At 39.0% G+C, this 22,029-nt stretch overlaps 1 protein-coding gene across 6 annotated transcripts in view; it reads left to right on the top strand.

Annotated features, from left to right (window-relative positions):
- Positions 1 to 22,029, top strand: part of LOC148873312 (AMP-dependent synthetase and ligase family protein) — a 132,329-nt gene that overhangs the window by 60,115 nt on the left and 50,185 nt on the right. For 5 of the 6 annotated variants that reach the window (XR_016104670.1, XR_016104671.1, XM_088962974.1 and 2 more), the window contains 2 exons: positions 1,354 to 1,429; positions 1,516 to 1,602. Coding sequence is in view for 4 of the 6 variants with exons in the window: in XM_088962974.1 (XP_088819100.1) it covers positions 1,354 to 1,429; positions 1,516 to 1,602 (163 nt within the window). In the remaining 2 variants the exon portion in view is untranslated. Of the gene's footprint in view, positions 1 to 1,353; positions 1,430 to 1,515; positions 1,603 to 12,676; positions 12,816 to 22,029 lie in introns of all 6 variants that reach the window. The other variant, XM_088962975.1, reaches the window with a different exon arrangement.

The following is a 22,029-nucleotide window of genomic DNA, read 5'->3' as shown; positions in this document are numbered from 1 at the left end:
TGATATATCCTTGCAATGTATATTAACTTGCTCTGCGGCTGCATCCTGCATTGCCTTTGCAGTTTTCAAAAGCATGAACCCACCACTAATGTCAGGCTGCATTGAGTTCAAGAGCAAGGACATTATCATTAAGCCCTCTGCCTCCAATGTCTCATGAGCTGGGTCATCCTCTTTTGGCTCAACTGTCTTTCTTGTGATATGTCCCAGTTTTTCCTTTGCCCTCAATGAGCACTTTCATGGACTGAGACCACTGTAAAAAATTAGTTCTATCGAGTTTTATACTCACGATCTGTAACCGAAGTTCTCAGAGGTTGAAGGGAGGGTGTTAACCCTCTTAGAAATGTATTAACACTCTCACAATGGGGAGCAGACTGTAGCTTTGGAGACACAAAGAGAAAATGTTTTCAGTTTCAGTTTCTAGGATGTTGAGGAGGCCCCAAATGTCATCAAATGCTTCAGAAGTCAGCAGATTCTTCACATTATTCCGGTTCAAAGGTTTTTTCTAGGCTGAAAGGGGGTTTATTTGGGATGGCACCTAACAAAAATGTGAAAATATCGGAGAGAGCATGTAAAAGAATGAAAAAGGAGATCGTTCAAGAAGCTGGATTTGTGAAGTAATCTGTGAGATGCCTATTTGGTTTTGGCTGTATGGGCTGGTGAGAGTGTTCTGTTTAGGTTTTTTGGTTGCTCGGGGGTTGGAGCTGAGTGAGTTTCAAGTGGGTGGTATCTGTTTAGTTTCTTTCTAGCTAGGCTGTTGTTAGCTTTAGTAGTGGGAGAGTTTTGGCTTGTTGCTACTGGTTTTTGTTTGTTTGGTTGTGTGATGGTTGGAAGGGTGTAGTGTTGGTTGTAGTATTGCCTTTCTTGTATCTCTTCTCTCGGGTGATTTCTTATCACCTTCCTTGTACTTTGTTCTTTGTTTTAAAAAAATATGTTGTTTACCTTTAAAATTAAAGCTAACTGTTTAAACTTAGGGCATATCTATCTGTCTAGGTTTACAATATCTAATAATATTGAAATGTTAGAGATAGGATTTGCATGTCACTTGGTGAAGATAGTATGCATAACTTTAAAAAATGGTCATGTGATAAGCAAGTAATACATTAAATGATTAATTTGTAAAAAACAATTAATTGTGTGCTTTGCAAGGAAGTAAGCATGTTCAGCATTATTAATGAGTTTAACTCTCAGAAGTTGACTGCTGTTCTGTTTCAAGCACCATGATGGTACCATCTGCATTTAGAATATCTAACATAGTTAAGATTTTGTTATATATATTCATGATCTTCTAAAATATTTTTTTACAGATTTGATTAAAAATTTCATAACAAGGTTGGTTATATTGAATTGAATCAGTGGTTCTGTCCAATGGAAGGTCAAATTAGAAGGAAGGGTTGAATGCTCAGCAGTAATTGTTGGTGATTTTACTCAGGTTCCTCATTTGTTTTCATTGCATTATATTAATCCATGTGCAATTTGATTTTGAAAAGAATGCAACTCGGTTTATTCTCTTTGCAGATTGCAGTTGGATGCTACAAAGGGAAAATCTATTTTCTTGATTTTATGACTGGCAATTTCTCTTGGATCTTTCAAACTGGTGGTGAGGTACGATCAATTGGTGGAATGCACTCTAGTGCTCTTGTATTTAAAATCTTTATTTAATAAACATATACCATTTATATGTTATATTTTACTACCTCTACACCCAAAACTCCAACTAAATGCAGGTGCAAGATGAGTCTTTTTTTAAAAATGTTGAAATACCAATTTTCTGAAAAATTATAATTGTATCGTAAATCATAGAGAATATAGAATTGAATTGATATTTCTATTATTTATTGATTTGTCATTGAATTAGAAATGATGTACTAAAAAGTTTACATGTGTTGGTTCGACTGTTTTTAGTGTTTATGTTAGTCATATTTGTGTCTTAAGTTCTTAGTTATTGGGCCTAAACTTGTTTAATGTTTTACTTGTTTTATTTGTCTAGGTGTCCCATCACTAATCAGGGGCATTCTAGTCCATTCATGTAACATTATTTTATAATCATCTATATAAGATTGTAGGGCCGACTGAAGTGAGTATGCCGACTTTCTCAAAACTTCTTCCTTCTTCTTCTTCTTCTTCTTCTTCTTCTTCTTCGGCTGTTGTGTTCCAGCAAACATGGTATCAGAGCACTAATCCGTCTGCCTGGTTACAACCGCCACCTTTCTCTGCTCTTCTCTATTCCTTTTTTCCTCTCTCTCTCTCTTATCTTGGTCGCTGTGAAGAAACACTAGGGCTGATCGTAGAACACAACAAGGTCTATATCTAGGGTTTCCCTTGGTTGTAGGGCCCAAGGGAGTTTGTTCCAGAAACCGATGCCCTACTAGACACCTTGCAGTAGGTAATAGCCATTCGGCTGCTAAGAGAGATCTGTGTGGAATAGATCTAGGTGGAAGGACTGACTTCGACAGTCGTAGTACAGATCGTAAGGGTGATCCCAGTCTACGATAGCAGAAATCAAAGCCTAGTCTAGTCCAGAAGAGTTCCACACAGTACAGAGGCGAATTGTTCTTGGTTTCAGACCTGTTACAAGGGGTTCTCTGACCTACAACAACTTCGGTATGTCTGAAATAGTGTTCTTTGTACTTAGTTTTCAATTGTGATCACTGTAAGAGGAAGGAGATGTCTTCAATATCGAGAGAAGTGTCTTCTAGGGATAATAGAACTGGTGGCAGGTCTCCTAATTTGGAAAATCCAAATCTGCACAGCTTGCAGATCACTAGTGTGTTGTTGGATGAATGTAACTTCAGAGAATGGTCTGTCTTAGCCATGCTCTTCATTACTTCCCGGGAACTCACGGGTTATTTAGATGGAAAGAAGAAGGAACCTGTAGTGGGTAGTGCGGAGTATGCAGTATGGCGTAAGGAAAATGCTACTGTTATGTCCTGGCTGCTTGCTTCGATGACTCCAAGAGTGGCTAGGATTGTTCAACACTTTCCTACTGGTGCTAAGATTTGGGAGAAAGTCTCTAAAACTTATGGACAGAGAAAGAACAATGCCAAAATTTATAGGCTGAACCAAGACATTGTTGCATTGAGACAAGGAGATATGACAGTTGCAACGTATTTTGCAACCCTAGAAGGACTATGGGAAGAACTTGATCATCATCTTATTCTTGATTGGGAGAATGCAAAAGACAAGGAGAGTCATGGCAAACAAATTGAAGAGGGTAGAGCCTTTAAGTTCTTGGCTAGTTTAGACCCAATGTATGAGAGCATAAGGTCTCAAATATTGGGAACCATCTTACTAGTCACAGTGGTGATTGCTCGAAGAACACATCTATAGTTGCATCTTCTCCCATGGGGCAGACTACTAATTCCTCCACATCCGGGTCCTTGGGTTTCATTGTTGATGAGGTAGAGGTCCTTAGCCGGGCCCTAACCCGTCTAAGGACTAATTCCCTTACTTCCACCTCTCTTGCCAGATCAGGTATTGTCTCTGCTTATAGCACAACTAGTTCTATAGACTCTACTTCTTGGATTATTGATTCCGGTGCAACTGACCACATCACACACATGTCCTCTTTATTTTCTTCTTACCAATTGATGTCTGGCCAAGATAAGATGAGAGTTGCTGACGGTTCCCTCTCCACCATCTCTAGGAAGGGGGGGTTGACCTAAGCAAGAACCTCTCTCTTAAATCTGTTCTACATGTTCCAAATCTTACTTCCAATCTCTTATCTGTTTCGAAGCTTACCAAGAATTTAAACTATAGCGTAACTTTCTTTCCTACTCATTGTGTCTTTCAGGACAGATTGACGAAGAGAACGATTGGGAGCGGTCATGAGTGTGGAGGTCTCTACTATTTTGATGCAGAGATAAGTTTGGCCTTACAATCGTCTGCTACCGGTAGTCAGAATAATGAGGAGTCAATAGCTAGGTTACACTTGTGGCATGCTAGGCTAGGTCATTTACCTTTTTCATCATTGCAAGGGTTGTTTCCTGAATTATTCAAGGGTATTTCGAGTCAAAGTTTAGTTTGTGAAGTGTGCCAGTTGTCAAAACAATGTAGAACTCTTTATCCAATTTCTAGTAATGAAATTCAAGCTCCTTTTGATTTGGTCCATTCTGATGTTTGGGGCCCTTCACCCCTTGTTTCTGTGGATGGCTTTTGTTACTTTATCAGTTTTATTGATCACTACTCACGATGCACATGGATCTACTTGTTAAACGAATGTGATGAAGTGCCACGGATAACCATGGCATTTTGTAAAATGGTTGAAACTCAACTTGACAAGAAGATTAAGCAATTCCGTTCAAACATTGCTGCTGAATATTTTGAAAGATCCTTGAACCTGTTCATGGAAGATGCTAGCATGCTACATCAGTCATCTTGTGCTAGTACTCCTCAACAGAATGGGGTTGCTGTGCGCAAAAATAGACACTTATTGGAGACCGCTTGAGCTTTATTATTTCCGCACAAGGTTCCCAAGCACTACTGGTCTCAAGCAGTCCTTACCGCATCATATCTGATAAATCGGATGCCATCCAAGGTGTTGGGTATGAAAACTCCTTTCTCTGTCCTTTGCCCTAATCTTCCTGACTTTCCTCTTCCACCTAGAGTCTTTGGTTGTGTATGTTTTATACATGTAAAGGATCCAAAGAAGACCAAGTTGGATCCTAGGGCTACGAAAGGAATCTTTCTTGGGTACTCTTCTACATAGAAAGGTTACAAGTGTTATGATCCCGTCACCAAGAAGAAATGCGTCACAAAAGATGTGGTATTTTTTGAGTCTCACTCCTATTTTCATTCTTCTTTTCCCTCCTTTTTTGTGCCTCTTTCTGCCTCGGGCCTTCCATTGCACCTATTACCACTCTTGTTGTTGCAGATGTAACTAAGGACACTAGTAAGCAACAAAAAGATATAAGAATCACCTACAACAGAAGGAAAAAAGACCCTCTAACTCATGGCAGCAATCAATCGGACTTGGATCAATCTGCCTCAATAGCTCCAGGTAATCCTATCACTCATACTTCTGATTTGGATCTCCCTATTGCTCTTCGTAAGTCTACCCGTTCTTGTACTATCCGACACCCCATTGCTGAATTTGTTTTTACTCACGTTTATCTCCTCGTTATTATTCCTTTGTGTCTGCTCTCTCCTCCGTGCTTGTTCCTATTAGGTACTCAGAGGCAGTGTCTAATCCAAGATGGAAAGAGGCTATGAATGAAGAAATGAAAGCTTTAATGAAAGCAAGGACTTGGGAATTAGTGGATCTACTAGAAGGGAAGAGCACTGTGGGATGCAAGTGGGTGTTCACTGTAAAGCATAGGGAGGACAGGTCCATTGAAAGATATAAGCCTGACTTGTGGCAAAGGGGTTTACTCAAAAGGAAGGGATTGACTACAAAGTGACATTTGCTCCAGTCGCGAAGCTCAACACAATCCGGGTCTTATTGTCATTAGCTGCAAATTTCTCATGGGAGCTACATCAGTTGGATGTGAAGAACGCTTTTCTAAATGGTGATCTACGTGAATAGGTATTCATGGATCCTCCACTAGGTTATGGCTTTGATGGGAAAGTATGTAAACTGTGGAAAGCATTATATGGCCTTAAGCAGTCTCCTCGGACTTAGTTTGAGAGACTTTGTGGGGCCATGAAGAGAGTGGGATACACTCAAAGTGGTGCAGATCATACTTTGTTCATAAGGAAACAGAATAGCCGACTTACGATTCTCATCGTCTATGTGGATGATATGGTGATTATAGGGGATGATCTGGAAGAGATAAAAAGATTAAAGGAGTTCTTGGCTTCTGAGTTTGAGATCAAAGACTTGAGCCATCTTAGATACTTCCTTGGAATTGAAGTTGCTAGGTCACAAGAGGGCATCTATATATGTCAACGGAAGTATGTCCTTGACCTTCTAGGGGAGACAGGTATGATGGGGTGTAGACCAACAGATACTCCAATAGAACAAAACCATGGTCTATAGGAATCAGTTGGAGAGGACTACCTTGATAAAGAAAGACACAAAAAACTGGTAGGGAAGTTGATATATCTGTCTCTCACTTGACTAGATATTGCTTATGCTGTACATGTTGTCAGCCAGTTCATGCACTCTCCAAAGATTCCTCATTTGAGAGCAGTGGAAAGAATTCTTAGGTACTTGAAGACTTGCCTAGAAAAAGGAATTCTGTTCAAGAAACACAATAAAATTGAAATTGAAGCGTATACTGATGCAGATTGGGCTGGCTCTGTTGGCGACAGGAAGTCTACTTCTGGGTATTGCACATTTGTTGGAGGAAATCTGGTTACATGGCGAAGTAAAAAGCAGAATGTGGTTGCTAGATCAAGTGCAGAGGCTGAATATCGAGCCATGGCTCATGGTGTTGCTGAACTACTGTGGCTTAGGACCCTTCTTGTTGAGCTCGGGGTAAAGGTCAAGTGTCCACTCAGGCTGTATTGTGACGACAAGGCTGCCATCAACATTGCCAATAACCCAGTGCAACATGATAGGACGAAGCACATTGAGATTGACCGACACTTCGTTAGAGAAAGAATCATTTCGGGAGAACTCTGCATTCCTTATACTCCTTCTGAAATGCAGATTGCAGATGTGTTAACTAAAGGTCTAGCTTCAACGAAGTTCTCAGACTTATTTGGCAAGCTAAACATGACTGACATCCATGCTTAGCTTGAGGGGGAGTGTTGGTTCGACTGTTTTTAGTATTTATGTTAGTCATATTTGTGTCTTAAGTTCTTAGTTATTGGGCCTAAACTTGTTTAATGTTTTATTTGTTTTATTTGTCTAGGTGTCCCATCACTAATCAGGGGCATTCTAGTCCATTCATGTAACATTATTTTATAATCATCTATATAAGCTTGTAGGGCCAACTGAAGTGAGTATGCCGACTTTCTCAAAACTTCTTCTCTTCTTCTTCTTCTTCTTCTTCTTCGGCTGCTGTGTTCCAGCAAACAACATGTATATTAAGGTGCCAACTAGTGGGCTGGTAAGGTCTCCTGCTGGCTGTAGCGGAGACTTGGGAACGAATCCTGCTTGCACCTTGGTTGGGGGGGCTATGGGTTGGGGGATGGGCTACCCTCTGTTATGTAGCCCTTCCAAAGATATAAAAAAAAAATGTTACATGCATATTTAAATTGATTTTTCTGAATTTTTAATCCATCAGTGGCATGCCTTTTTTTTGGCAGTAAGCAGTAACCAATTAACTAATTACCGAGAAATACTTTACAAGATAAGTCAAAAAGAAGAAAAGTATTTAAAGTCATGCTTTTCCCTAATTTCCCTAATATTTCCACGACATATTTCCATTTCCATGGGTAGCGACACAAAATTTTACTGGAATCGACATTTTCCCAATGAACACTACCAACACTATGCGGTGTACAAGAGATAGTTTCGATAACATACTTCCATGGTTAACAACATGAAATTTTATTGGAATTGACATATCTTCCATTGAACACTACCAATACCATGTGAAGTATAAGAGATTGTATTATAACATATGTTGGTGACAATATTGTAGGTATGTGAAGTAGCAAGTTATTGTCCACCTAACTTATTTAATTACCACTTTGAGCTAACTCATTATTCATTTCAAATATGAAGTTAAATATTAGTTTTTTGTTTGTGTAATAGATTAATTGATTAATCTATTATAACCATTTGCATTTTCTTTGAGTTTAAATTTTGCTTTAACTCATTCTATCATGAAGATCTAAATCTTAAGGTCTATAGGGAAACTTTAGAACATATTCTTTTGTCTATAACCTTAGTTTCTTAGCTTTGTGTAATGATTTAGAATAAGATAATAATTTAAAAAGGTGTGCCTATGCTTCTTTTATCATTTCATATAATACCATTCTATATTTTGCACATTTTACAATGTTTCCACCATATTTATAATTTTTACAATATTTCTGTATAATATTTTATTTCTGACATTTCCAACATGTTTCTTATATTTGGATGACCGACATTTCCACCGACATCGACATTTCAATCCTTGTTAAGATCTGCTTAACCTCAGGCATGTGGAAGGGAATTATGAGTTTCTTCTCAGCTTTTTCAAGCTATATTTCCTTTAATGTTGTAAATGGGTAAGTGCTAAGTTTTGAGAGGATGACTGGTTGGGGATTGGAAAATTGCGTGAATTATGTCCAAGATTGTATAGGTTAAGCTGGAAAGCATTACAATTTCACAAGGATATGAAGTGCACTTCTTATTTGGGCAGTGGAGGAATGTGTTAACTTGCTAGCTTAGTTGAAGGTAGTGAAGTTGCACTTAAGGAGGGCTGATATGAGGTGTTTGAAGCAGAGAAACAAGGGGGTGTTTTCTGTAAAGTGATTCTTTAAAGCATTAGCAAGGAATCAAGTTGAAAGGGAAGACATCAAAGGTGTTTGGGGCAATCCTACTTCTCATAGGGTTGAGGCTTTTGCCTGGTTAGTATCTTGAGACAGCATACTTACCTAAGGTTGCATCAAAATCGGGGGTGTCCAGTTGGCAAGAAGATGTTACCTTTGCCTAGTGGATGATGAAAAAATGTTCATCTATGCTTTGGTTGTTGTTATGCAAAGACCATTTGAGGTTAATTCTTCTGTCTGTTCAAAATGAAGATGAAGATTCCAAGGTCACTGAATGAGATTTTTGCACTTAGGCCAGTACTAAATGGAAGCAGGAAGGTGAATATATCTTGGAGTTGTGTGCCATTTGCAATATGTTAGGAGTTATGGAAGGAGAGAAATAGAAGAATTTTTGAAGGCCAACACAAAGTGTCACTACTGTCTTGTCTAAATCATTGGGAAAAGAATTTTGGATTGGGTTTTGATTCTTCCAGAATTTGCAGATGCTTGTAAAGACTCTTTTGGTTCGGGTTTTTGGTCAGTTTTTGAATTGGACTGGGGGAGATGAAAACTGATGTAATTTTCTATTTGATGTATTTTTTGTTCTTTTTTATAGGTGATCTCCCATCACCCTTGTACTCTTTTTCTTTTACATCTAATAGAATTTTCTTTTTTATTTACTACTAAAAGAACAAATGTTGGTGGATTAATTTTATAGAATTCAAGTCTGACTGATAGATGAACATACAGGTTCTCATGGCCCTAGATAGGTAAGGATGAAAACCCTTCCTAGTTTTCTTTTACAATTCCTGGAAGGTAAACCTCATCTTTACACAGATAGTAACTGTTTGGGCATCAGGTGCCCTTTGAAGTCTAGGTAATCGGTTGCTCGTCGAAGTCTAAGCCTTCAATAAAGAGCGGTCAAAGCATGTTTTAGAATCTCTCTAATACCATTTTTTGGTTTCTTAATTAGTCAAATCTCAACATTGAAGCACCAAATGGATAAATTCTTTGGAACCTTTTAGGCTTGGGAATACCAAAATCCTTAGGGCTTTTTACATGTACTAAGTTTTCAATGAGTTTATTCTATTACCGGTTAAACAGAATGAGATACATATTGTGGTCAAAATAGATAAGTTGAACTTTGGGATTGAAAATTATTAGCAATATAAAAACCCATAAAATAAAAGGGAAACAAAAAACAGATGAATTAAATTTCAAAATAATCAGAAGCTTTTAACCAATGTAGTACCTAAATGTTGATGAAGCTTTGGATCAAGAACCTGACTAATTGATGCTAGACTACTAACTTGTGTTTCCACTCCAACAGAACTGTCTGTGGATCTGAAATTTCCTCTTTAAAAATCAAATGACAATGCATTCTATAAGCAACTCAAACTAAATGGATGAAAAAAAAGCAATAATAAAAGAGAAATCTGAAAAAGTTCCATGACATTAACTGTTTGCTCATATAAAAGAATTATAAGCACTAGAACAACTGAAATGTTGAACTGAACATGGAATGCACCAAGTTTTTTAATAAATAGAGAGAAACTTCTCAGGATTTGTTATGTTATACAAAACAAAATACATGGGGCCAGATGAATAGACATGGCTCACTAATATCCATATGAGCATACTGAAAAATGACAACCATAAATTGCACGGCCTTGACTAGTTAATTTGTAAGACAACAGTTGTGTATTCTTGAATTAAATATTTAAAAATTAGATTTAAGGAATTATCTCCTATTAAGTCCAATTTAGATGCTTTAAATTTGTATTTCTATTTTCTAAATTAAATTGGAAGAAACCAGAACTAGGAGCTCATTTCAATTGTATCTCCTGCATGACATGAATTTCTTAAGTCAGATAAAATATGATTGCAGAAGTCCAAGGCCCCTATGCAAATCTCATTATCCTGATTAAAGAAAGGGTTGTTACCTAGACTTCAATCAGGCAAGATACTAGAGTACTCATAATGCCAGGATACTTTTGAAATAACGGGAATAAAACTTCTATGCATTTAATAATGTAGGTTAGATCTTAATAGAAATTCAAGTTCTTCAAGAATAGCCTAAGCTCCTAGGCTTGGATTGGCCCTTCAATGAGCCACATGAGAAACCAGGTTCATGGTTCCATTTCCAACAAGTTCATAGAAGAAGTATTTGAAAGGAAAAGAAGAATTAGTTGATAATAATTTTTACATGTAAAAGTACTATATATATATATAATTCTAGCTGAGAGTCATCTGTACTTCCAAAGTCATATCATGATAAAAATTTTAGAGTACTCTCTGTAGAGACTGATTTAGGTTTCTTACATCTTTCCTTTTTTGGCTCTTGGGACCACTCTTTTATGTTGTAACTTATGTATACTATCTTTTGTTTTACTCTTTCTTGTAAGACAAGGACATAACTGTCCTTTCCATAACATTGTATTCTTTCTTATATAAGTTAAACATTTCTGGGCGTGTGACTCAAGAGAGAACACACCCTTTCATTCTCAGCTTTTCCTTCTCTGATTTGATCTAAGTTGACATGGTATCAGAGCAGGCTTTTCAACCTGTCCTTGATTGAAATCAGTTTAGATCTGTGAGATCGACCCATCTACTTCAGTTTTGGATCTCGTAGGTTGCTGTACTGATCTGCACATATCTGCTGTTCTTTCTCTGGAAGATCACCATCATAAATAGGGTTTCTTCATTTTCTCTCAATCGGCTACTCCAAACACTGTGAAACTTCAGATCTGAAGTCGCCGAGGTCAGATCTATAATTTAATTCTGGTTCGGATTCCTTTTGATGGGTGTTTTTCCCTTCTTCTTGTTCGACAGTCCAGAAAACTTAGCTTTTTTGGACTGTTATCAGTTTGAAAACTGTGTGACTGGTTTCTTTATTGGATTTTGATTCCTCTTTGTGGTGTGTGGTTGGGCACACATATTCCATCGAGTTTTGGATTTATTTGGACCTTTGGTTGCTCTATTTTCTTAGTTTTCTTTGCTTACTCATTGCTGAAATGGCCATGGAGGAAAGAGATATTCTACCAGTAAAGTTCAATGGAACAAACTACGCCTTCTGGAAATTGCATTTCCAGTTCTATGTTGAAGGAAATGGTTTATGGGGATTTGTGGATGGTTCCACAAAATAACCAGATGAGTCTGATTCCAAGGGGCTGAAACAGTGGAAGATCGACAATGCCAAAGTAGTGTCTTGGCTTGTTGGGTCCGTTGAAATTGAGATTGCTATTCCAATGAGAAGTTATTGAACCGCTAGTGAGATGTTCACCTATATGGAAAAGGTGTACCAGTAGTCCAACATCTCTCGTCAGTATCAGATAGAGACAGAGATATTTTCTTACAGTTAGGGTGAGAAGAAAATACAGGAGTACTATGCTGGTTTTATGAACTTGTGGACGGAATATGAATTAGTTCACATGGGTGAAAGCATCTCTGCTTGTTGCATAAAAAATCTGAAAGAACACTTTGATAGGAGGAAAATCATGCATTTTCTTATGCATCTGAGACCTGAATATGAAATTGTAAGGTCCAACATTCTCAGTAGGGCACTCCTCCCACACTTGACACAGTTTTGGGGGAGTTTCTCAGGGAGGAAACGAGACTCATTACTCAATAGACCTTGAGGTTGAAATCTGATTTAGGAACAAAAACAACCTTTTTGATGAACAAATCTAATCCCAAGGACTTGTCCCATGTACAATGCTATGAATGCAAGGAATATGGACATGCTGTCTCACACTGTCGGAAGAAAAATTTCTACACCTACTACAAACAACATGGTTATATTATTCTTGAATGTCCTACCAGGCTAGCAAAGGGGAATGGTTCAAATTCTAAGAAGAGTCAACATAGGCTTTCCAGATAACAACTGAAGGTGCAGGTACAGGAAGTACAACTTCAGCAGGAATGGATGAAAATTCAGGGACTCTTATAGAAGAAAGAATGCGGCAGTTAGTATCCTCAACTATTTCCTCTGTATTTTCAGCCATCGGTCTTTCGGGTGGGTCGTCCTATTATTGTTCCTCTCCTAGTCACTTATGGATCATTGATTCTGGGGCCTCTAATCATATGATAGGGGCTCACACTAGTCAGTTCGTTAAATCCAAATCCTTGAATAAACATATTATTACTACTAATGGAGAGAAATTGGATATTGTTGGTTGCGATGATTTGTCCTTGAATACATTGTCAATTCTTTCTTTCATCTACCTAAATCTTTCTTGTTTCTGAACTTACAACGAATTTGACCTCAGTCGGTCAGCTAGTTAAGGATGATAACATTGTTTCCTTTTCCCATGATGGTTGTTTGATACAGGACCAGCGCATTGGGACGGTGAAAGGGAAGGGGTGTAGATTGGGTTGGCTATTTGCCTTGGAATTTGAAAAGACACCAGGGCATTCATCCACATCCTGTTTACTTACTACCACACCTAGTGCTGAGGTTATTTGCAAAAGTAATGCATGGCACTTGTGGCATAGGTGTCTTGGGTACCCCTATGCAAATAAACTTGAGTCCTTGTTTCGTAATGGTTATTTGTCTTCTAAAGATGCTTCTTTTAATAATGTTGATAAGGCTTGCATTTCTTGTTGCTTGAGAAGAGCCATGTTTTACCTTTCCTTCAGTTGTTGAACATGCTTTTGTTCATTTTAAAATAATACATAGTGATGTTTGGTCGTCTCCAGTTGTTTCTAGGTTGGGATTTAAATATTTTGTTACATTTTTTGATGACTGTACTCGCTTTACATGGATATATTTCTTGAAAAACAAATCTGAAGTTTTTTCTACCTTTAAATCTTTCCTAGCAAAAATCAAAAACCAATTTGATGCAAACATTGGGGTTCTCCATTCAGACTCGGGGGGTGAATACCTTGATGGAGACTTACAAATTTTCTTGAGAGACAATTCAATCCCAGAGATCTTGTCTTGGCACTCCACAACAAAACGGAGTGGTAGAGAGCAAGAACAAACATATCTTGAGCATAGTTCGAACTCTTCTTCATGATTCCCATGCTCCTACTTCATTTTGGGTGGAGGTGGCCAACATTGTTGTGTACCTTATCGACATTCTTCCTTTATCTGTCTTGCACCACTTCATTAGAGACCCATTTTCTATTGGACACATATCTCTATCGCATGTGTCTTCCGCCCTACAACCAGTGTTTTAAAAGCAAAAGGCGCAAAAAAGGCACAAGGGCCAATTTGCGCCTGCGGTGCAAGGCGAGGCATGCACACGCAAAACTACAAAGAAAAGTCAGAAAATTAAAAAAAAATGTCAAAAAATTTAAAAAAATGCAAAATATATTAAACATAATGTTAATAAAAAATATAAACATAAATTTTAAAATAAATGTTTTAAAAAAACGAATTATCTAAAATTAAAATACATAAACATAACACGTAAAGCGTATTCAAATGAAAATTTAAAAGTAAAAGCAAACATATAAAGCGTTTTCAAGCATGTAAAACCCACAATCTCTTTTTTTTTTTTTTTGTTAATTGCATTGCTTCAAGTAGCTAATGTGATGTAAAACATATTGTATTTTTGATTCTATGAGTCGTCTTTGTACCACGTCCCTCGAGGCAAGACCGAACAAGTGTATGTTAGGGTTTGAAATTCTTATTTCTCACATGAAAAATAACGATCTTATAACTTTAATTACCTTTTAAGAAGATAACTTTAATTACCTTGGAAGTGTAAGATCATGTATATGAATTTGAATTTAAAGTCAACTAAGCTATATAATGGCTCTTTAACCTACATATGATGGGAACTAAACTGAAAAAATGCTACTGAACACATACCAAAAAGTCAGAAGAATCATATTCTAACAAGAGTCATATTGAAAAAAAAAAGATTAGAAGTAAAGGTTTGATAAAGTAGAGGACTAGGTCTGAATTGAATTTGTCTTAATCACGTGAATTTTATAAATTATAAGACTCACAAAAAGGTTGTTGGATTCAAATGGTAAGCATATGATTTTTGAAAAAGAAAAGGGTTCAGACATAAGATTTGTGTTGAAAACCCTTGGGATTCTTAATTTGAATCATGAATCGGTCTGTGAATCATAAGGTTTTGACAACTATGTAAAATACAACTTGGATTATTCAGGTTAGGCAGTAACCTGACAATATGTTGCATATTAATTTGGATGTAGAATTAAAAGCAGAATTTACGTTTTAGTCCAAATGTTGAGTATACTAGGAAGGTTGAAAAGTACTATAGGGAACACATGGTTTTCAAAATTTTCAGTGGTGTCTGAAAAATGTTAAAAGATGGATTTATATATAATTTAAACCTTCAAAACTTTCTCCCTCTTGTGTAATTATGTTCTTAATTAAATGGAGATCGGGATTTCTTTATCATGGTGTTGTAAAATTCTGAATTTATCTCATGCATAATTATTCACTTGTTTAAATAATTGATTTTATATTAAATTGTGTGGGGCCCATATAGATTGTCCCCTTAATTCCATTTCATAAAAGAAGAGAACATCCTTTGGTTGTAACTCAAAAGATATAAAGCAAACTATATATAGTTACTGCCTTTCAGAATTCTTGTGATGAGAATTTTGGTTTAGCCTCATTTTTATATCTCCCCAAAAAATTTTGCATGATTAGGGGAATGGGAATTCTGACTATATAAATAACTATATCTTATTTTAGAAATGGAAGTCATTCTCATTCGTTTAATGAGCTCATGCAAGGTATATCATTGCTACGTTCTCAGGACCAATTGGCCATGGGGACTCCACAAAGGCTGAGATTCTAGTTCTGCTTCATGGATCACAGTGGGCAAGAGAACTAAATACAACAAATTTGGTCATTTTTTTATGCCCAACAAATTTAGTCATTGAAGGTGATTCTAAAGTTGTAACAGAGTGCCTAAAAAATGGTGAGAAAGTTGTAACTGGGTACCTGAAAAAAAGGTTTGTACTTGTTAGAATGCTCGGTCAGGGGTATTTTGGTCATTCAGGTGTATCTTATTGAAAGTGAAATGTCTATTGTATCTGAGTTTAAGTTATGTGTCCCATCTTCTATGAGGGACAAAATTGTCTTTCTTGTAACTTAAGTTTTATGAATAAAAGTCAAGTGGGTCGGCTAGGAGAGCGACTTTTGAACATCCTCTCTTCTAGCCTGGCCGAACACTCTTCTCCTCTCCTTCTTCTTTCTCTTTTATTTCTTCTTTTTTCTTCTTCTTTACTTTGACTTAGAAACAACTAGGGTTTATTCACATGGTATCAGAGCATTAAGGTCTTGTGCTCTTTTTCTTGCTACTGTCTTGTTCCTGGGTTCACCGCCAGCTTCATAGTAGGTTTCATCATCCTACAGCTGATCTGATTGAAGACTCGATAAAGGGCTGAAAAGGAGTTGTCGTTTTGAGGGCCTGGAGGTGAGAATGCCTCTGGCCGGTGCTGTGGTGGTCGTTGAAGTGGTATACTAGACCCTCTATTCAGTGTACGAAGAGGGCTGGACGTATACAGGTATGGACACTGCTGTCGTGTGTTCAGAAATGGATTGTGAATGCTGATTTTTTTTTTTTGTGTGCTTCAAAAGTTAGTTGTTGTGGTGCTGGGTGAAACTGATACACATATCAGTCATGTTTTTTTTGTGTTTTCTTGCTCGCATGTGTGCTGAAAGAAGAGTAGTAGACTGCTGATGTCCACAACAGCAGTGGTGTGGTATTGGTTGTGTTGTGGTGGCTGACATATCTATGATTCTAAATGCTTAAAAGTGAACCCCTAGACCTTGTGTGTAATCAGTTCTGTAGTATGGATAACAAGTGTTCGATGAAATGACTGAGTAATTTCAGTAGTGGTGTGTTGGTGGTAAATGGTCCTGCAGTGTGCAGTCCAAGTGTTTGATGTGTTGACTGAATGATTTCAGCTTTAGAGTGTAGTGTGTAATGTGCAGTTGAAGAAAGTGGGTTGGTGGTATCATAAGTGAGATAAGTCTTGTGACAAGTGTGAGATTGTGGTGTATATTCGAAGGAGAAATAATTGAGATGGCTTCAACTGTAGTTGGGAATGACAACAAAACAGGCATCATGCTTTCTTCAGATTATCTAAGTGTTCAAATGACATCCATCAAGTTGAATGGTGAGAACTATGTACCATGGGCAAAATCTGTGGAGGTGTTCTTGAAGGCCAAGAGGAAAGTAAAACATGTGAGGGAGGAGAAACCTTCCTCTGATTCTCCTGGGTTCAGTGATTGGGAACAAGATGATGCACAAATACTGACATGGCTTTGGAACAACATGGAACCAAAGATTAGTGTGAACTTCATGTTCCTAGATACAACCAAAGAGATCTGGGATCATGCTAAAAAGTTGTACTCTGACAACACAACTAGGGTATATCAGTTATACCAAGAGTACTTCAATTTGAAGCAAGGAAGTCAAAGCTTAGAAGAGTATTATGCAAGTTTGAGGAACATCCGCAATGAGCTAAATGTGTATCACCCTCTAACATCAGATGTCCAGATCCAACAACAGCAACGTGAACAACTTGATGTGACTAGGTTTCTTGTGGGCTTGAAGGCTGAGTATGAGCCTGTCAGAGCATAGATATTGGGGGGATCAACTCTCCCCTCACTTGAAGAAGTTTTTGCCTGTCTTAAGAGGACATCCATTGAGCCGGTGGAACATTCTTCCTTCTCTAATAGATCTGGTTTGGTAGTGACTAAAGGGAGTGGTCGTGGAAGTAGAAGTGGTGGTGGCAGCAGTGGCCCTCCAAGCAACCGTGGTGGACACATGTTTAACCGGGCTAGTGGCCGGACTGGAGGCCGTGAGTCAGGGGGAGGCCGTGGAAAAGGAAGGGGTAATGCTCAGAGGAAATGTACACATTGTGGCTTAGAGGGGCACACAATTAATTTCTGCTATGATTTGCGTGGTCCACCCAACACTTGGGCTAACCATGTTACATCTAAGAGTAGTAGCACAATTACTGAAAGCCAGCAAACTGTCCCAACCCCCTCCACACCCACTTGTGCTTCCGGGCAGGAAATGGTGAGTGTATCACGGGCAATATATGAGCAGTTCCTTCAAACATCTCAGCAGAACACAACTACACTTGCCCATTCAGGTATGGCTTGTTTAGCTTCCAAAGCCTCACCCTGGATCATTGATTCTGGAGCCTCGGACCATATGTCTGGGACTCCTGATGTATTTTCTTCCCTTTCTCGCACATCCACATCTCAGACAATTACACTTGCTAATGGTTCTACATCTCCTATTTGTGGTGTTGGTGATGTTGATCTCTCCTCATTGTCTTTAGCATCTATTTTATATGTTCCTAAGTTCCCTTTTAACCTTATGTCTGTTAGCAGATTAACCAAGTCCCTTAATTGTTCTGTAACCTTCTATCCTTCTTCTTGTGTGTTTCTGGATCTCAAGACGGGGACGAAGATTGGTGGAGGGCATGAAGCCGGTGGTTTGTATTACCTTGATGGTGGTGGCCCACCAGTGGCTTTTCAGTCGTATCTTACTCCTCTCCAATGGCACTGCAGACTTGGTCATCCCTCTCTCAAGGCTTTGAAGCTGCTAGTTCCTTCCTTGAGTCATCTTTCATCATTAGATTGTGAGTCATATCAGTTGGGAAAACATCATCGAGTCTCATTTAGTCCAAGAATTGATAGTCGTGTCTCAAGTCCTTTTGTTTTAGTTCATTCTGATGTATGGGGTCCAGTTAAAGTGGTGTCATACAATGGGTTTAAGTATTTTGTAATCTTTGTTGATGACTTTTCAAGGATGACATGGATCTATCTTATGAAAGACCGTAGTGAATTGTTCTCTATTTTTCAAAAATTTCATGCTGAAATACGCACTCAATTTGGTGTTCATATGAAAATACTTCGCTCCGATAATGCCAAAGAATACATATCCTCATCATTTCAGCAATACCTAGACCATAATGGAATAATTCATCAAACTTCTTGTGCCTACACCCCGCAACAAAACGGTGTAGCTGAACGGAAAAATAGACATCTTCTTGAAACTGCTTGGTCCTTGATGATCAATATGCATGTCCCAAAGCATTTTTGGAGTGATGCTGTTCTTACATCCTGTTTTTTGATAAATCGGATGCCCATGTCAATCCTTGGAAGTCAATCCCCTTTCTCCATGTTGTTCTCCACTTTGTCTCCCTTTCCTCTCACCCCAAGAGTCTTTGGTTGTGTTTGTTTTGTTCAACACTTGGGGCCCGGAGTAGACAAGCTAGATGCTCGAGCTACGAAGTGTATTTTTCTTGGCTACTCAAGGACTCAGAAAGGGTACAAGTGTTATAACCCTAAGTTTCATAAATCGTTTGTGTGCCCTGATGTCACCTTCTTTGAATCGGTTCCTTTTTTCTCCGATGTCGGGGTCTCTTCTTCTCCTTCTGTGGTTCCTCTTCCTGTTCCGGTTGTGGACCCCCTTCCCATAGTTCCCACTCCTACTGCAGATGCACATCATATGCCTGTTACTACAGAGAGGCCGCCAATTACTCAAGTGTATACTCGCAGAAGTGCTTCGGCTCCTCCTCCACTTCAGCACCCGTCGACAGATCCTGCTACTGCTCCTTCTCCCTCAGATCTTCATCTCCCTATTGCTTTGCGGAAAGGTAAACGTACTTGTACTTCTCATCCCATTTCAGACTATGTTTCCATTGCTCACCTTTCTGCTTCTCATTGCAAGTTTATACCATTACTCTCATCGGTTCCCATTCCCAAGACTGTACAGGAAGCCCTTACCTCTCTAGGGTGGTGGCAAGCCATGGAAGAAGAACTCTCTGCTCTACAACATAATCATACGTGGGAACTCACCACCCTTCCTCCTGGTAAGCACACTGTTGTGTGTAAATGGGTCTATATAGTGAAGCATCTTCCTGATGGCAGTGTGGAACGATTGAAGGCACGGTTAGTGGCCAAGGGCTATTCTCAGCTATATGGTGTGGACTATATGGAGACATTCTCTCCTGTGGCTAAAATTGGTTCAGTTCGGGTGTTGATCTCATTGGTTACTATGTATGATTGGCCTCTCCCACAACTTGACATCAAAAATGCCTTCCTACATGGTGATCTTGCTGAGGAGGTGTATATGGAGCAACCACCAGGGTTTGTTGCTCAGGGGGAGGCTGGTAAGGTGTGCAGGCTCAAAAAGGCAATCTATGGACTGAAACAATCTCCTCGTGCATGGTTCGGTAGGTTCAGTGAAGTGGTGAAGGCCTTTGGGATGAAACAGTGTCAGGTTGATCATTATGTGTTTAGCTATAACTCAAAAGATGGAAAAATCTTGCTAGTCGTGTATGTGGATGATATTGTCATAACTGGAAGTCACAACAATGGAATTGACAGGCTGAAAAAATTCTTACAAGACCACTTCAATACGAAAGATCTGGGGAAGCTAAAGTATTTCTTAGGAATAGAAGTTGCGTGGTCAAAACAGGGGATCAACCTATGTCAGAGGAAATATGTTATTGATCTACTTGAAGAAACAGGGTTGTTAGGTGCTAAACCAGCAATGACTCCTATGGAACTCATTGACAAGTTAAGTGTGGATGCAGGTGAAGAGTTTGATGATCCTGGAAGATACAGAAGGTTGGTGTGAAAGTTGAACTACCTGACCATTACCCGGCCAGATATATCATTGCTGTCAGTGTGGTGAGTCAGTTTATGCAACATCCCCGGGTTCCTCACTGGGAAGCTGTTCTGAGAATTGTTAGGTACCTAAAGGGTGCTCCAGGTCGTGCTTTGTTATACCAAAAGGGAGGAACTCTTGAGATAGTAGGGTACACAGATGCTGATTGGGCTAGCTCTATATCAGATAGGAGGTGAACCACAGGGTATTGTACCTTCCTGGGTTGCAATCTTGTAACTTGGAAGAGCAAGAAGTAAACAATGGTGGCAAGAAGTAGTGCGGAAGCAGAGTACAGGGCTATGGCCCATACCACATGTGAACTAGTATGGCTGAAGAACCTACTACAGGAAATGGGTTTCTCAATTGACAAACCCATGAAACTATACTGTGATAACCAAGCTGCTGTTCACATCTCATCCAATCCTGTCTTCCATGAAAGAACTAAACATATTGAGGTGGATTGTCACTTTGTGAGAGAGAAAGTGATAAGTAGGGTAATAACTACATCTCATGTGAGCTCAGGAAATCAGTGGGCAGATCTCTTCACAAAAGGATTGTCTCGGGGAAGAATAGATTACATTTGTAACAAGCTGGGACTATATGATATATACTCTCCAGCTTGAGGGGGAGTGTTAGAATGCTCGGTCAGGGGTATGTTGGTCATTCTGGTGTATCTTATTGAAAGTGAAATGTCTATTGTATCTGAGTTTAAGTTATGTGTCCCATCTTCTATGAGGGACAAAATTGTCTTTCTTGTAACTTAAGTTTTATTAATAAAAGTCAAGTGGGTCGGCTAGGAGAGCGACTTTTGAACATCCTCTCTTCTAGTCTGGCCGAACACTCTTCTCCTCTCCTTCTTCTTCTTTCTCTTTTCTTTCTTCTTCTTTCTTCTTCTTTACTTTGACCTAGAAACAACTAGGGTTTATTCACAGTACTCATCGGGCACCCCATTTTTATTTTCGTCCTTCCCGAAATTGTCTTCATTGTTGGTGGTTAATGGGGAGTTGTCGTGGGGATTCAGGGGTTCAAGCATCGACGAACAATTATCGACAATAATGTAGATTTTGTGATGGTAAACCCAGGGAAGCTGGTATTCTCGGAGTCAATGAATAAGTAGAGCTTCATCGTGATAATAACTGCCAATACTCAAAATCTGGTGTTTGGTGAATCAATTATAGTGTACGGTTTGTTGTCTTGGTCGTGCGGGAAGCATGTGGTTCGAAGGCCCATTGGTTGGTAAGATTAGAATAGTAGATTAGGTTGCATCTAAGTGTCTAAATGCATAGGCCTTGAACTTGCATCCTGGCAAGTTAGAATTAATTTGGTATAATGAAATTATAAAAATAAAAGAGGGAGCGTTTTGAAGAGGAATTGGTACCGATTACGTTCGAAGTATTCTAGGCTCAAGGTGAAGATGTTTCGAGATAGATCTCTTCGGAAAGATCAGGGAGGCAGAAGGAGATGGGAAGCTAGGAATTGGTACAGGGGTGTAGAGAAGAGGGCGAGGAGGAGACCGAACTTCTCTTATAGTAAGGCGGTTACGCCTGGAGTTTGGCCGAATTTTGGGCAGTCTGAAATCAAGAAGGTGGAGGATAGACAAATGATATTTATAGAGTCCCAAGGCGTAGAGGCCAGAAGGAGATTCCTGGGAGATTGCTTGGTGGGAAGATTTTAGTGGAGGGCAGGTTTTCAAGAAGTGGAATAATGGATAAGTAGATGTTGGGAGGAGGTGGGAGGAGTGAAAGTAAAGAAATTAGCCGATGACCTCTTCTTGTTCATATTCTCGTCGAGATCAGCGGCAGCTTGGATCCTTAAAGCAGGGTCCGTGGCAAATGGGGAGAAATCATCTCTTTCTGGATTGGTGGGGGGCAAGCGTTGGCTGCTTCTATCCAGAATCAAGCAAAGATTCAAACCGTTCAAAAACCATCTGTGTGAGGGTGTATGGTCTTCCTTTGATACTGTGGTGCCCGAGTGTGATCAAGAACATAGGGGATGCTTGTGGTGGTTTCGTGGAAACCGATGACTCCCCTAAGGAGCTTTCAGCCTGTGAGTGAGT

Source organism: Nelumbo lutea, chromosome 1 (genome assembly GCF_056320005.1).
Source record: "Nelumbo lutea isolate HS-2025 chromosome 1, American lotus-T2T, whole genome shotgun sequence".
NCBI classification, from domain to species: domain Eukaryota; kingdom Viridiplantae; phylum Streptophyta; class Magnoliopsida; order Proteales; family Nelumbonaceae; genus Nelumbo; species Nelumbo lutea.
Note: the sequence above shows the minus strand (reverse complement) of the source record. Positions and strands in the feature narration are given on the sequence as shown.